This window comes from Jaculus jaculus, chromosome 8 (genome assembly GCF_020740685.1).
Source record: "Jaculus jaculus isolate mJacJac1 chromosome 8, mJacJac1.mat.Y.cur, whole genome shotgun sequence".
Taxonomy (NCBI): Eukaryota; Metazoa; Chordata; class Mammalia; order Rodentia; family Dipodidae; genus Jaculus; species Jaculus jaculus.
Window position 1 is genome coordinate 65,421,746 of NC_059109.1, and position 16,726 is coordinate 65,438,471.

General features: G+C 41.5%; 1 protein-coding gene across 1 annotated transcript; it reads right to left on the bottom strand.

Annotated features, from left to right (window-relative positions):
* Positions 1-1,016: 1,016 nt before the first annotated feature.
* Positions 1,017-15,550, bottom strand: Dut (deoxyuridine triphosphatase). The gene is made up of 6 exons (XM_045156471.1): positions 15,284-15,550; positions 13,302-13,393; positions 11,652-11,696; positions 3,542-3,616; positions 3,315-3,385; positions 1,017-1,383 (listed from the first exon to the last, which is right to left on the bottom strand). Exons 1-6 carry the CDS (start codon positions 15,436-15,438, stop codon positions 1,327-1,329), a joined length of 495 nt encoding a protein of 164 aa, XP_045012406.1. The 5' UTR covers positions 15,439-15,550; the 3' UTR covers positions 1,017-1,326.
* Between the last annotated feature and the right edge of the window lie 1,176 nt (positions 15,551-16,726).

Genomic DNA, 16,726 nt, shown 5'->3' on the forward strand with positions numbered 1-16,726 from the left:
TCTGATAACTTTTTCACAAGTTAAACAATTTGGCTGTACATTAGCCTGCTAGACTTCTACCATTTTTCTGCTGATTTTATTTAGAAGGAAAATGAGGTTGATGTAATAATCTGCAGGTTGTATGAAAATCATCATGTGGGGGGAAAGACTATTCAAGGAAGGCGCTATGACACCCCAATCTTGGATCTGGCACCACACCCAGGCATCTGCTGGAAGTACTATTATGTGGCTTCTCACAGTAACCACTGAGGTAAGTTAACTGACAGCAGACCAGTTTATAGGAAACTCCCTGTTCATTTACCTTGTTATGTAGAGGATAGGAGTGGACAGTGAGCAAGTCAAAGCCTGCTGTCTGTTGGAAATTGCTAACACCAATTAAGATGGTTATTGCTATTCAATTTGTAGTTAATTTTAAATACATGAAAACAAGGCTTCTCTTTGGCCATGAGTAAAGCACTTTGGTTTTGTTTCCAGTGACTAAGAACTTGCCTACAGAAAAGGATACTTCCCTCATCTCCAGTGTAGCTGACTGGATAATGCAGCCAAATGGGCTTAGGAACTCTTCTAGCCCTAACAACCAGGTAAGACCCAAACACAAGTACATTTCTATACATTGGCAAATGAATCATCCAAAAATGAAATTGTGAGAACAACTCAATGCAGACCACATGACATTTCAAATACAACACTGCAGACCTACAGGATAGCAGAAGGGAATCTACATGACCTTGGGGTTACAGGTGACTTCTTAAGATACAAAACTAAAAGCATGAAGAAATAAAAGAAAAATAGAACAATGAAAAGAAGACAAAGCAGTATCTTTAGCCTTCAGTCTCTCTGTAGCCCAGGCTGGCCTCAAACTCAAAGCAACACTATTGCCTCAGCATCCTGGGTGCTGTTACAGGCCTGAAAGCTACACTCAGCTTCCTCTGATAGTTTAGTTCAGTTTCTGCAATTATTATCTGTAAAAGAATTCAAGTTTATTGAATAAAAAACACACAAACTATAAAGCAAAATAAGTTGCCAAAGGGGTTTAAATAATGCAATTTAAGAAATCTAGGATCATACACTTGGTTTAAATTTGAAAGCATTAAATACTAAAAAAAAAAGTTTGCATTACATCACACAGATTCATATGCAGCTGTCAATTATAGAAAACACAAAGCTGTTCTATGATCCTAACAAAGGTATCCTTTCCTTCACCAGAACAAAATCCAGTTAGGCTATTACATTTAAAAATGTTAACACCAAAACACTTTAAACGAACTCTCTTCATGCTTAAGAAAAAGCTGTTCACTTTTTCATTTTCTATTCTTGCCCGAACTTTTAATTCTTCCCAGTGGAACCAAACCCTCCCGAACCCCGTTCTGTGTCATCCAGCACCTGAAAGACAGAAAGTGAACTAGAATTAATTTTACCCTTGTCTATTTCTTCTTTTGCAGCTGTTGTTATAAGACCTTTATTCCTTTTTTTTTTTTGTTTGTTTGTTTGTTTGTTTGTTTTCGAGGAAGGGTCTCACTCTAGTCCAAGCTGATCCTGAATTCACTTTGTAGTCCCAGACTAGCTTTGAACTCAGTGATCCTCCTACCTCAGCTTCCTGGGTACTAAGACTAAAGGTGTGCATCACCATGCCTGGCTATTCCTTATTTTTTACCCTGACCATTTAAAAAGGGAAATTAGGACTGGAAAGATAGCTTAGCAGTTAAAGGTGCTTGGCCTGCCAATCTAGGTCTGATTCCCTAATACCCACATAAAGCCAGATGGGCCGGGAGTGCATTTACAGTGGCAACAGGCCCCAGGGCACATGCACAGGTATATGTATGTACACACACTTGTTATGGGGGTAATCAACTGTTTTGATTAGATTCAAGGCCAACTCCACAAGTGTTAAGGCACATTTAGTACTGTAAACCTGGTCAAAATCCCAGGCTTGTTTTGTTGGAGCTGCTTTAGTTTTGTTAACTTGGTATGATGTTCCCACTAAACTGGCTTTTAATATTTTTGTTTGTGTCCACAGATAGACTAGTGATGCTCTCAGCTTTGGTCAGAGGCTTCTATTTGCAGTGGACAGCAATAACTGCAGAGACTCATATGGGTCAAAGTGCTGAGAAAAACTGGTTGTTGAAATCTGATCCACAAGTGGGTCATCTGTCACCCCTCTCCAAGGCTCAGGGAATATTGCAGAAGAGGGGGCATAAAGACTGTTATGAACCAGAGGGATAGGCTGGAGAGATGGCTTAGTGGTTAAGGCGCTTGCCTGCAAAGTCTAACAATCCAACTTCGATTCCCCAGTACCCACAATAACCCAAATGTACGAAGTGGCCCATGCATCTGGATTTTGTTTGCAGTGGCTGAAAGCCATGGAATGGCCATTTTTTCTGTCTTTCTCTTTTATCTCTCTTTGCAAATAAATAAAAATACTTTGGAAAAAAAAAAAACTCCTTTAATACAAAAGAACCACCACCAGAGGGAGGAGTAGAGTATTGGGGAACACTTCTGGACATGATTTGGCTGTAGTATTCACAGATTCACAGCAGCTGTGACACATGCACATGATCTGCAAAAATGAGTCCATCAACAGTCTCTCATGGAAGGTTCATAAGGGTCTATAAGGTAAATGGTTGCAGGGGAGAAGACATTTTCTTCAGAGGTGCAACCACTGGTAAAAATGCCTGTATTCCTGAAATTCATTGGGTCACCTCCCCCGAGAAAACAGGAGAAAAGACAGTCAAGGAAAACTATTGGGAAGAGGAAGGGGACAGGCAACAGTGAAAGTAGAAGTATAAAAGTGTTTTATGCATAATAAAATCCACCATTAAGCATATTATGCCTAATTTATACTAATAATAAAAAGAGAAAAAGAAAAAAACATTTAACATAAAAGAAAAATGAGACTAAATAAGTAATGTTAGGAGGGAAAAGGCTCCATACATTAGAATATTGAATAGGTTTCTACAGAGCTAAGGAAGCATTAGAATTTCACAGTATATTTAAATATTTTTCTATCTAAAATAACAGGCAGGTGTGGTGGCACATGCCTTTAATCCCAGCACTTGGGTAGCCGAAGCAAGAGAATCACAGTGAGATCGAGGCCAGTCTGGACTACAGAATGAGTTCCAGGTCAGCCTAGGCTAGAGTGAGACCCTACTTTGAGAAAAACCAAAAGGAAAAAATATAAAATAATGCTGTAACTTACACATGAAAAACATTTCAAGTATAAAACTAGAATTTTAATTATGCTTAAAATAGCACTAGTCATTCACCAATAATTGTATTTTTTCTATTCCCTTATGATGTAAGATTATGACACTTACTTGAACTTCTTGTATTTCTGGATAAAAAATCCGTTCACAAATAAGCTGTGCAATCCGATCGCCCTGTTTTACTTCAAAGAAAAAAAAAAGAGATTACTACTGATATCATATTGATAGCTTTTAATACACTGTCTTTTCTCAATGATAAATGGAGAAGTCACTGCAACTGACACATACCTAACTCCAAAAACCCAATGCATTTATGTGAATTTATATATTTAACTTACCTTCAAACTTCTCTTTCCCAAAATTAAACAATACAACACCAACATTTCCTCTATAATCTTCATCTATAACACCAGCTAGAAAAAAGAAAAATATTAATTTATGCCACTTTAACACCAGGAATATAAGATTGTCTCAAAATCACTCTTAGGTAGTAGCTCAGTTTTTTATTTTTACAATTGATTAAGTAAATCTTGCTCTGGTCCTATGTAAAGTCTGAAAACAAAGGACATTACTAAAATACAAGCAAGAAGTACAAAATAAGCCTTAATTGTCCACCCTGATGTTATCAAATATTTTCAGTTTTGAGCTGGGAATAGCAATTATCTCCAGCCTGCCATCTATCCACTCCACACTTGCCAAAAAGACTAGGAGAAATTCTGGTGTGAGTTTCAAAGGCTTTTTCTGGTACCAATTTCCTATTAATATTTTTATTGAAATACAATTGAGTTAAAATTAAAATGTCTAAAAGACTGAAGATCTTCAGTGGAGCAAGTCAACAGTGACACTGTGAAGCAGAAATTTTGCAAATATCAGAACATTCCACTTACTTAAGAAAAATGGAACTCAACCTCTCATTTCATGTTCTTCCTCTGTTTAATTTTAAGCAACATTTCTCAGCCTCAGAAGACATGAGCTCATAGGCTTAACAATGAGCTCATTTTCCATATGCATCATTTATGAGTTTACTTTTCAATGTAAAATGAGTCCTGGCTTGGGACTACAGATATAAGAACAGGAGGCCTAAGCTTAGTCCATGCTGTGGTCCAGAAAACTATACTGATTTGCTAATATTTGTCTTTGGACCAAGAATTTAACATGTCTATACAAACACAGATTATTATTTGTACACCAGTCCTTATAATTTCCTTTACTAATATGGAGATATTATTCATATAAACCATCCATTTAAAGTACATAATCGGGGGCTTGGGAGACAGATTAATGGTTAAAGGTCCTTGTTTGCAAAGCCTGCTAGCCCTGCTACCCTAGCTACTACCCACATGAAGTCTGGTGTTCATTTGCAGTAATGAGGCTGCATGCACATGTGTACACACACAGAACAAAATAAAAAGAAATAAGCTCCAGCCCCCAGACACACAAAAAACTTATGGAAGCAAGGTGATGGGTGGGTGTAGTATGTTAAATGAATGGCCCCCAATATATTCAGGATTTTATTAGAGTTTTTCATTGAGATCTGCAGCCCTCTGGGTAGAGGAGGTGTCACTGAGTGGATCTTAGGGTCCAGCCCTAAGGTGTGGTGGTGGATTTGAAATTCCCGTTTAAAGATACACAAAGTGGCTGAGTTCCACCTGGAATTCCTAAGAGTGCTTGTATGCTGTATGGCTTTTGGGTTTTTTGGCTTGGGCTTCTCTCTCTGTCCTTTAAGAGGAATCCAGCTTCTTCTGCTATTACCGTGTTTCCCCTGGATCCATTAGCTTCAATATCCCTCCCTCCATAACTGTGCCTGGTTTGGAATATGTGACATAATCAGCCCATTTTAATATTCACTCAGTGTTAAAAATTTCCAACAAGGCAGGCAGGTGGCACAAGCCTATAATCCTAGCACTTGGGAGGCCGAGGTAGGAGGATTGCTGTGAGTCTGGACTAGAGAGCTGGCTGAGTGACAATGAATGTTGAGATGTCAGCAAACCTGTAAGTTGCCTGCTACAGTGAGGAAAGTCAAAACTTTAGCTCAATGGGTGCTAAGAATGGTAGGCCATACTCTTAATTATTGAAGTTAAAATGAAAAAAACAACCTTCAGTTTTTATAAGAACAAGTTATTCTAGCTGTATGTCCTTTCAATTTTTCCACATAGAAAGAAAAATTAGCTATTAACTGTTATTAACTGTTACCAGGTGGAATGTGGTGGTTTGAAAGTAAATGTATGTCCCTCATAGATTTAGGTAATTTTTTTTAAACTTTTATTTTTATTTATTTATTAGAGAGAGAATATGTGCATCAGGGCCTCTAGCCACTGCAAATGAACTCCAGATGTATGTGTTGCCATGTGCATCTGGTTTATGTGGATTTTAGGGAGTCGAACCCGGGTCCTTAAGCCAGCACCCTAGCCACTAAGCCATCTCTCCAGCCCGACGGGTAGTTTTGATTAAGCTTCCTACTTAGTCTTCAGGTGACACCCTGCTACAGTAGGTGTATCTCTCTGGATTTGGAGTCCAGCCCTAACAGATGTGTTGTTGAGAGTCAGCTTGAGTCCTCGCTGTTTGAGCTTGAAGGTGCTGGCTTTTGTCTCTCTGTGATGGATGTATGAAAGTAAGCCAGCTTCTTGTACCATGATGAAGCCTGCCCTGGAATCTGTAAACCTGAAATAAATCCTTTCATCTCATAAGCTGGTTATGGTTGGATATTTGTCCCAGCCAATGAAAAGGTAACTGCAACAATGTCGTTTCAATTTTCCCAAAGAGAAAATAAAAGTAAACTGTTAGTTCTACAATGTGGAAAAAAATACTTAATTTTTCAATTTTTCCAGTGGCTGAAACACATTAAATGAATCCCTGTGCTTTCTGAATGAAATACTAAGGACAAGTCAAACTCAACTTTTTATTTTTATTTATGAGAGAGGGGGAGGGAGGGAGGGAGAGGGAGAGGGGGAGAGGGAGGGAGGGAGGGAGAGAGAGAGAGAGAGAGAGAGAGGGGAGAGAGAGAGAGAGACATGGAGACAGAATGGGTGTGCATATGCCACTTTTTGCATCTGGCTTACATGGGCTCTGGTTTATCAAACCTGGGTCCTTTGGCTTTATGGGCAAGCGCCTTAAATGCTAAACCATCTCTCTAGTCTGAACTCACAATAATCCTCCTACCTCAGCCCCCCAAGTGCTGGGATTGAAGGAGTGTGCCACTATGCCTGGCTTGTTTGAAATTTCTAACACTGCATGAATATTAAAATGAGCGGATCATGTCACACTGTCAGCTAGACTGAGACACTTAAAAGATAAACTAGAAAGCAGCACAGGCAGTCTGCATGTCTGCACTAGAGAAGTCTCTTCTCTTCTAGTAGAACTGCAACAACTTTTAACCAATCCAAAGATCATTATGCCCTCGTTTCTTTCCTGATTGCCAACTGACCATTAATTTCTTCCCTAAATGTTATGAAAACGATTGATATAAAGTCTCTATGGAAGAAGTTTTGACTATAGAAATCATTCAGAGCCAGGCATGGTGGTACATGCCTTTAATCCCAGAACTCAGGAGACAGAGGTAGGAGGATTGCTGTGAGTTCGAGGCCATCCTGAAACTACATAGTGAATTCTAGATCAGACTGGGTTACAGTGAAACCCTATCTTGGAACCCCCCCCCCAAAAAAAAAAACAAATAACAACAACAACAAAAAGAAATCATTCAGTTTGGATTCAGTTAAGAAGTCCCTCAGTGCAGAGCATGCTGTCCCATGCTAGAACAAACGACCACAGGAAGCTGGGATATTGCCACTATGGGAGATTTTGAGTTTGAGAAAGACGATGTAGACTGACTTCTGCCTTTTTTTTCTGTGATACTGAAGATGGAACCAAAGGATCAGGACATGCTAAAGCAAGCATTCCGCCACAGAGCTCTATTCCTAGCCCTTGACTTCTGAACTCTTTTGTTTGTACTTTATAAGAAAACTTTCACTATTTCTTTATCCTCCCTTAAATAGTTCACATTAAGGTAATAAAGTTTACATATTATTCTTTTCCATCAAAGCAGTCATCCTTTGCGATAAACACAAATAAATGTGTCATTCTTTTAAGATAGAGAAATGCAATACTGTTATTTCCATGTAACTGTTACCTTACACATTATCAGACATTCAGGTTGCTTTCACATTTTTGCTAAACACACAAAACAGCCTGTGCTATATATTCTGTATATTGGTACTTTTTAAGCTCATCAGAATATAAGAAAGTGTATATGTGTATCCATTTACAAGTTATTGCTGGATAACTGCAAAAGGCACAGACATTCAAACTTCAACCAACAATATGTGATGCCAGTAGCAGATGGTAGCAATCTTTAAACTTCCAGCAAATACGATCAATAAAAGTAGGATCTCATGGCTTTCCTTTCCATTTTTATATTGCTTACTCTTCTCCTCCCATGTGTGTACTAGAAAATTGTATGCTATGCCTTTTCCTGTCTCATTTTGATTTTAAATTTATTTATTTACACATATGTGTATATCTGTCTATGTACGGGCATGTCAGGGTCTCTTGCCACTGCAAATGAAAGCCTGTCCAGCTTTACATGGATGGCTTGGGAACTGAACTCAGGCTGTCAGGCTTTGCAAGCAAGTGCCTTTAACTGTTGAGCCATGTCCTCAGCCCCTTATTTATTTTCAGGGGGGGCAGGGGGAGTGGGGGTCTTTTTCTAGCCCAGGTTGACCTGGAACTTCAGTGATTTTCATACTTCAACCTCCTGAGTGCTGGGATTAAAGGTATGAGCTAACACACCCTGCTTTGTTTTTTTTAATTCTATGTCCTTTTTCATGAATTGCAAATAGTTTTAAAATTTTTTTATGGCATTTTGGGCTGGAGAGATTGCTCACAGTTACGGAACATGCCTGCAAAGCCTGGGTTTGATTCCCTAGTGCCCATGTAAAGCCAGATACACAAAGGGGCTCATGCGACTGGAGTTTGTTTGCAGTATCAAGAGGCCCTGGCGTTCCCCCATTCTTGCAAATAAATAAACAATTTTTTTTTAATTTGGACATTTTTATATTATGCCCACCAAACTGCCCTCTAAGCACATTTTTTGAAAAAAATATTTATGTTCATATGTTAATACTACTCCTATTTTTGGTTAGAGAAGCTACTATTTTCAGATGGTGGTGACCACTGTGGTGACTGAAGACAACCACAGGGTTGAAAAGAAGTGGAGTGTTCAAGCACTGAGACAACTCTATCACATTCTCCAAGGCTCGTCTATTGTAGAAGAGATGGTAGAATAAACTTAAGAGCCAAAGGAAGAGTATTTCTTTGCACAAGAAAGCAGAAATTATCTTGAAATTATCACTGGAAAAATCATGCATTGGAACTGGCAGTGATTAACTGACTGTAGACTACTTTTACTTTGTCAAGACATTGGCATGCCATTTTTTGGAAACTTCTTTAGTGAAAATTATCCACAACTACCAGATGTGAATTTTGAACAGAACTTTTTACATTCAATTTTTCCCTTTGACCTTTACTTATAACCTGGGGTTTCTAACAGAATTTCTTTCCAGTTGCCAACTATGATAAAACTGTGCCTAAGAGATTTCAGTAAATTCTGCATCAAGAATACACTACAGGGCTGGAGAGATGGCTTAGCGGTTGAGCACTTGCCTGTGAAGCCTAAGGACCCCGGTTCAAGGCTCGACTCCCCAGGACCCACGTTAGCCAGATGCACAAGGGGGCGCACGCATCTGGAGTTCGTTTGCAGTGGCTGGAAGCCCTGGCACACCCACTCTCCTCTCTCTCTCTCTCTCTCTGCCTCTTTCTCTCTGTCTGTCACTCTCAAATAAATAAATAAAAATTAAAAAAAAAAAAAGAAAGGAAGTTTCAGGTTCCTGATGTTTTAAAAATAAATAAAAAAAATAAAAAAGAATACACTACAATATGATTTTATGAATAAAACCACACCAACAATCAGACAAACTAATTTTTCAGTTACATGACTACTTTCTTTGAGAGGGCTGTTCTAAACTGAATAAAAATTAGTAACAAAGTTAGAGGAAAAAAGTTTCCACACTAAAAAAAAAAATCTGTTAAGTCTTTACAGAAACAGAAATAGTAACTGAGTTCAATATTGCTTAAAACATGCTTCACATTCATTATCACTTAACCCTCCTACCCCTCAGAGACAAGCACACAAATGTTTATGTACAGCTGAGGAAAATGAGGTCTGTATTCCCTTCATAAGCTTTCGAAATTTCATTAAAAACATATATACTTGGTTTAAATTATAAGTATATCCCAAGTAGCCATATTTGACTTGATAAGAAGTACTTATGAAAATTAAATATAACTCCCTGGGTCCTGGGACCCCTAAGCCAGAGAGAGCGCTATCAGTAGCCACTCCTTCTTGGTCGAGCCCATACAATTACTTTGGGGCATCTATCCTGCCCCATAGCATCACCTAGTGACACACAAGAGACAACAAGTTTCTAAAGGTGACAAAATCAGCCAAAGACAGGCCAGTCTGGATGTCCAGGCTTCACTGCAGTGAAGTAAGTCAGGACATGTAGGACAGTAATTGGCTGGTAAGCAGCTTTCTAATGTAATGGAAAGAACTATGGGACTGAAACCACATGGATAGAATCAAATTTTAAACACATGGCAACTTGATTATCTTGGAGCCAAGTTTCCTCATCTGTTAAAAAAGCCTCTTGTTATGGTCACAGGGGAACCAGCATACACATGTATATCTAAGAATCAATCTATCTTGTTAAATGAAAGGATGAGGACAGAGAAGTATCAGGACACTGGAACCCTGTCGGGAGCCATAGAGCAAAAGCCTCTCCATTTTGCCTGGGCCTACTCATAAACTGACTCATTACTTCTGGAACCGGTCAGCAGACTACTTACAGAATCTTGTCTTTTGCAAAAGGCCAGTTTATGGTCAGGATGTGAAACCTGGTGCAGTCAGGATGTTAAGCCAGTTAGGCAAGATTAGATGAACACCTAATTACATCCCCTCTAGGTTTCCTGACAACTCCTTGCCCTGATGTCCCCTTCCCCCTACAACTCCTTGCCCTGACCATGTCCCCTTCCCCCTACAACCCTATATAAACCTACATGTAAGAATAAACTCTCGAGGCCGTGACAAACATCTAGCATGGTCTCCTTCTTGTGTCTGTTTGCCTTCTTTCATTCAGGTTATTTTTCCCCTCGCTTCTTTGTTTGACTCCCTGCTAGCCGGGGCAGAACCCTATGCAGTACATATCCCAGTACAAGATCAGAAACAAGAAAATCCTACTGGGAAAATGAGAATTTCCTTACAGGAATGGTGGGGTTAGAAACCCTGTAGCAAGGGTGCCTAACAGGGGACAGTGGGTTTTCTCCAGGACAGGCCATGTGGAGAAGTTAAATTTGGAAGTCACAGGTAATAAAAGAAATAGGTACCACTGAAGACACTCTTGGCAAGAAATTTTGAGAGCCACCATGTTTTCTTTTGTTCTGGGGAAAAAATTACCTTGTTATATTTTGAAAATCAAGGATGGCCTTTCTTACAGGGCTAAAAATTTCTTTTTAAGATAGATCTGCATTTCTAGAATCTTTCAGTTACATTATTTAAGCAAACTACTTTAAAATCACAAAAAAGCTTTTCTTGTTTTAAGAGTCAAGTTTACTAAACGAATCTACTAAATGTACTTATCACTAAAGCAAGGTAAAACCCTTTGTCAGGCTGTGCCTCATTAACAGACTATTAAAATAACATGCATTTGGGCTGGAAGGATGCTTGCCTGCAAAGCTAAAGGACCCAGGTTCGATGCCCCAGGACCCACATATGCCAGATGCACAAAGTGGTACATGTGCCTGGAGTTTGTTTGCAGCAGCTGGAGGCCTTGGCATGCCCATTCTCTCTGTCTTGCTCTCTCTTAATTAAATAAAAATAACATGCATTTCATATGGCTTAGCAGTTAAGTGCTTGCCTGTGAAACCTAAGGACCCCAGTTCAGGGTTTGATTCCTCAGGACCCACGTTAACCAGATACACAAGGGGGCACACGGGTCTGGAGTGGGTCTGGAGTTCGTTTGCAAAGGCTGGAAGCCCTGGCATGTCCATTTTCTCTCTCTCTAACTCTCCCTCTGTCTGTCGCTCTCAAATAAATAGATAAAAATAAACAAAAAAATATTTTTAATTAGACATTATCAGGCTGAACAGTAACACACTGGCCTATTATGCACAAAGCCCTTGGTTCAATTCCTAGTACTGGAAAAAAAGACATTATCAAATAATATTAGAAACTACATCATAATTTTATTATTACTTCAGGTTTGGGAATTTCTAGACACAAGACACAACAAAGATTTGTTTCCACTCTTGACAATAATCAATCAGATATCTGAACATGTACTACCTTTTAATCAAAAACAAACACAAGCACATACAGATACACAAGTAAATCCTTACCTCCTACATCAATGAAGTGTTTTACAGCCAAGCCAGAGCGTGGAGCTAAAACAAAAAAGGAGACGTTGGTTATTTTAAATGGGAAGGAGCAATAATTGATACATTTTAAGTGATGTGATGGAAGTATTATAGTGTCCTCTAATATCTTGACCTTAATTTCAGCAGATCATTCTTAAAGAATCTATTCATCACACTACATTATCATACTACCAGAGTTGGAATGTCTACTTCAGAAAAATTAAGGACAATTTTAAGTTAAAAGCAACCTAAACCACAACCACATGACTTCAGTCACTTGCAGACTTGTGAGTACATGAGAGCTGCACTACTGAAATGAACTAAAAGATGAGTGAGTGGGGATGAGCATATGTCAAACTTTGAAGAATTTTAGCAATAAAGAGAAGACAAGATTAGCTGGCAGTGGCACAGGATTAAAGATGACACGTTGTTTAAGATGATAGACTTAAACATGGAAGAAGGTGGGAAGAGAAAGGGAGGAAAGGAATCTAACCAAATAGCAGAACTTAGGACTCCAATTCATAATCTAGTTGCCAAGAGACATGTCTGTATGAAACTACAAACCTGAGTAACATAAAAAGCCCAATACCACTCAAGTGTCCTTTTTAAATTCTGAAAATGGAAAACCAACAAAAAGGCAAGGTTATAAGTTATCTTGAACTTGTAGACTTAGCTACCACACCCATCTCAATTATCCTAGTTTCTGGTACTTCAGAATAATTTAAAACTGGCATTTTGTTAATAAATGCTACTTTTTCTTGTGACTTTTTTAAAGTCTTATTTTATTTATTTATGTTTTGCAACCAGAGAAAGAATAGAAATCAAGAGAAATAGAATGGGTGTGCCAGGAACTCCAGATGCATGTGCCATACGCCAGGAGGAGAAGACCATCTTGTTCTTTTAGGGGCCAAAGTACTAGCAGTTCCACACATCGATTAACAAGATGCTGCTAGTTTAGGTCTCTTCCCCAAGGGAAAGGCTAACAGTGCCATTTCCCTGTGTATGTTTACTCTGAAGTTACTAAAAGGCATTTATGTACTTGGCAAGTTATGACAAGTGACTTGCCCCAGAGAAATCAAACCTACTCACTTGCACTCTATTTGTCCTAGCTCCACCCAATATGAGATATTCCCTTTCAAGAACATCTAAGAACACCCCTTACCCTACCCCTTGTGAGGTCACTGAAACAAAACAAAAGGTACAGTGGGTTCATATAATATGGCAGTTTTTCTCTTTTAATATGAAATGTTATGAGCCATCATTCTAAGTTTCTACTTTCCTATACAAATACTATTCACTCTCACTGCTATCTTTACATGGAGTCTGATCTCATATGCAAACTAGTTCTTCAGAGTTGACAGGACCACTGGGGAAGTGTAATTTGACAATCACCTAAACCTTTTACTTTTCAGGGAACAATTGTGAGAATCACCTCTTGGATCAATGTGAGCTTCCTAAAAGATCAAGAAGGAATCAGAAAATAAAAGAGAAAAGCAGATGTGTAGTTGAATGTTTCTAAATGACTCTATCTGCTATCACACATATTATTTCTCTTCATTACTAAGTCAAATAACACTAAAATGACTTGTCATAAAGGGGCCCACAAAGTCACATGCTTATTAAATCACTTACCTACTCTTCCATAGCATCCAGGAGGAACAGCTATCTGAATGTCGGTTTTCACAATAGCTTTCTCCATAGGTGGCACCGTATAGTCATAGGCACTAAAAAAATATTTAAGTATCTGATAGTTGTTTATAAAACTGCTTTACATTTTTCCCATGACTTTTTAGATCTACTTTATAAATTCATACCTTAGATTCTATAACCAATCTTATGGTTTCCAATTCATCTAAAAATTACGAGGAGCAGAAAGGCAGACTTTAATAAGCTTACACTTCTCTAATCTAAAAAGAGGAAAATGACAAGCCAAGAACAGCTAACAGTGACTAATCCCTACCCCATGCCAGGCACAATTGCAACCTGTAAATATATATTAGCTCATTTTACTCTCACAAGTTCTGTGTGATGAGGAAAAACTTCCAGAAGAAACAGTTAAGACAAAATACGAGAGGAGGTACAACTGTGTCACATTTTTTTTTCTGCTTGGCAGTGCACTAAGGCTATCAAGCTGTGACCATGAACTTCACTGGCTGAGGGAGAGTGCTAATCACTCTGAAGGTCTCCTGGGGGTGGGACAACAAAATATAGATTCTCTAAGGTCCACCTAGCAGATACTGTTACTGATGCTAATACGACACCCTCCACCAACACCAACAAAAGAATTTAAGAGATTTTCATGATGAGAACTGAAAGTTACTCTGGAGATCATAATTAAATCTGCTAAAGCAGTACTGAATTTTCCCTTCTTTCACTTGGAATTTCCTCTTTATATATCACTTATTTCCATGTCAGGTTCAGTACACTGAAAACCACTTGTTTATTGAAAGGATGGCTAACATCTCTTAAATATCCCCCAAGACTCAGAGCTAGACATATACTTTGGAAGGGTCATGTCAAACCACACCATTCTTCTACTGCCCACTAAAATTAAGAGGTTACATCCCTTTCAACTACAATAATCTAAACTTCACTTTTCTGTTACTATCTTCATCCAACCCTTTACAATCTTGTCCAGCATTTACATTTGAATCATCTGGGATGCCTTAAAATAACTAAGGCTTGGGATTTGATCCCATAATAAACAGCACCTACATCCCAGCAATATGTCCCACCTACCTTGAGGTCTTAGAACCGAATATAGTGATCAAATAAAAACAGCACCAAATTCAGTGTAAGAAATTTCTTTTAGATCCAAGCCCTTGGGCAAAACAACCTATTCATAAACTCCCTTACCTGTAAAGGGCAGCATTTATTTATTTCAAGACTGCTGTAGGAATTAATTAAAAAATAGGGTCAATGAGCTGGGAGTGGTGGCACATGCCTTTACTCTCAGCACTTGGGAGGCAGAAGTAGGAGGACTACCATGAGTTCGAGGCCACCCTGAGGCTATAGTGAATTCCAGGTCAGCCTGAGCCAGAGCGAGACCGTACCTCAAAAAATAAGAGGGGGGACAAATTTTAAAACAGGTGTAGTATGAAAGGGTGTTATTACTGGAATTCCTGTTTTGCTTTACTAATGTTCCCAGACCTTAGAGCAAATGGATGTATATAAGAAATAATCTCTTCCGTCTGAATCAGCTTCCACTAGTCAAGATATTCCCACATTGCACCCGGATCTATTCTGCCATCTTGGCTTGGCTTTTCTTTCTACCAGCACCTAGGCAAGCACCCTCGGGCCCACTCGTTGAAGGCTAAAATAAGAGGATTTGCTCACCTGAATCTTTTATTTGGAAAGGGTGGTATACATGATGCAAAATAATGTTTTGGATATTTTATGGATATTTACTTATTCTGCACTCTTGCTCAAATGCCCAGAGTATGTTAAAAATAAAAGCTGTAATTTATAAAAACGACAGAAGCCTTACACAGATATGTGTTTCTGCAACTTCCCAGTGAATGTTTCAAGCCGGCCTGCAGGCAGCCTGCATTTGAGTTCGTCGGGGCTGTGGATCTGGCACTGGGCCGTCTTTGCCTAGGCAGCGCACCACTCACCTGTACAGGTCGTAGCCGGCGGCCCGCGCGGACCCTCGGGTGGGGGCCGTGGCGTGCTCCGAGAGCCGCACGAAGCGGAGTCGCGAGGCGCCATCCTCGGTAGGCCGGACCCGCTTGCTGGGGGAGACGGCGACGACCTCGTCGGAGCACGGCATACCTACGGGAGAGCGGCCGAGCAGAGGTGAGGGACCGGGAGAGCGAGAGGAGCAACGCCGCTTCCCGCCAAACGCCAACTCCCGCCAGGCCCGCCGCGTCCCCGCCCAGGCGAGTCCACAGCTCTGGCCAAGGGGGACGTCGTGAGCCCCAAGGCCCGCGCAGGCGCGAACTGAGGCCGCGATCCCCCTCCCCGGGCCGAGTGGACTGGCTGAGGTCGGGGGCGGCCCTCGCCGAGCCCGCGCGCTCCCGCCCCGCCGCGAGAACCAACCACCCCGGCGGCCCTCGCCGGGCCCCCCGGCTTCCGGCCGCCGCCCGCAGACGCGCCGGCTTCCTCACCTTCGCTGCCGCCTGGCGTCGGGCGGCTGGCGCTGGACCGAGGCCGGGGCGCCCCCAGCGAGCCGGGGCTGAGGAGCCGCGCCGCGCCCTGGAACCGCGAGCGGAGCAGGGGCGGGAGGAAGCCACAGCGGAGCCCCGGACCCGGGCAGAGGGCAGGCATCCCCTCGGCGCCCCCAGCGCCGCGCCCGGGCGGGTGACCTCGGAAGCAGTCGCTCGCCGCTCAGCGTCGGCGGTCGGGGCCGGCAGAGGAGCGCCGGGAGCCCCGCTTCTCGCTGCCTCGGGCCTTCGGCCGGCCCATCCTCCCCGCCTCCGCCCTCGGGAGCCAGGCCGGCCCCCGGCGACTTACCCCCGGCGCGGGCGGCGGCCATGGCCCCGCCTCCGCTGTGCCCGGAGCCCGCCGCGCCGCTGCTGCCCCGCTGAGCCCACGGAAAGCGGACGTGTTCACTGCTGTCCGCCCCGACAAGTCCGTGGAGATACAGGCACCCAGACTTCGGGTGACCCCAACAGAAGCTCTCAACAGGGGAGAACGTCCCTTTAATGAGTAGCTGTAGATCCCGAGTTGACAAAACTACGGAACCCCAGTTTTGATGTTCCTTAATAAACAGTAGCTATTGTTCAGGTTCAGAGCTAAAAGCTGTAAGGTGCTGTTGGGAAATTCTCTCACTGTTTTTCCTTAGAGGTCCCACGAAGACTCATTAAATGGTGGGATTCCCTTGGATGGTTTATGCACTACACTGAATACTCTTGAGACCTGGAATTCACTCTGTATTCTCAGGGTGGCCTCAAAGCCATGGCGATCCTCCTACCTCTGCCTCGCGAGTGCTGGGATTAGAGGCGTGCGCCACCACGTCCGGCCTTATACTTTGCCAGGCATGGTGGCGCACACTTTTAATCCCAGCCCTCAGGGGAGGCCAAGGCAGGGAGATCACCGTGAGTTGAAGGCCACGCTGA

Coding starts and splice junctions, on each gene's coding strand:
- Dut (XM_045156471.1), bottom strand. CDS start 15,438: ATGCCGTGCTCCGACGAGGTCGTCGCCGTCTCCCCCAGCAAGCGGGTC. Junction 13,394..15,283: donor GCCGGCTACGACCTGTACAG/GTGAGTGGTGCG, acceptor ATATTTTTTTAG/TGCCTATGACTATACGGTGC. Junction 3,617..11,651: donor ACACTTCATTGATGTAGGAG/GTAAGGATTTAC, acceptor TCTTTTTTCTAG/CTGGTGTTATAGATGAAGAT.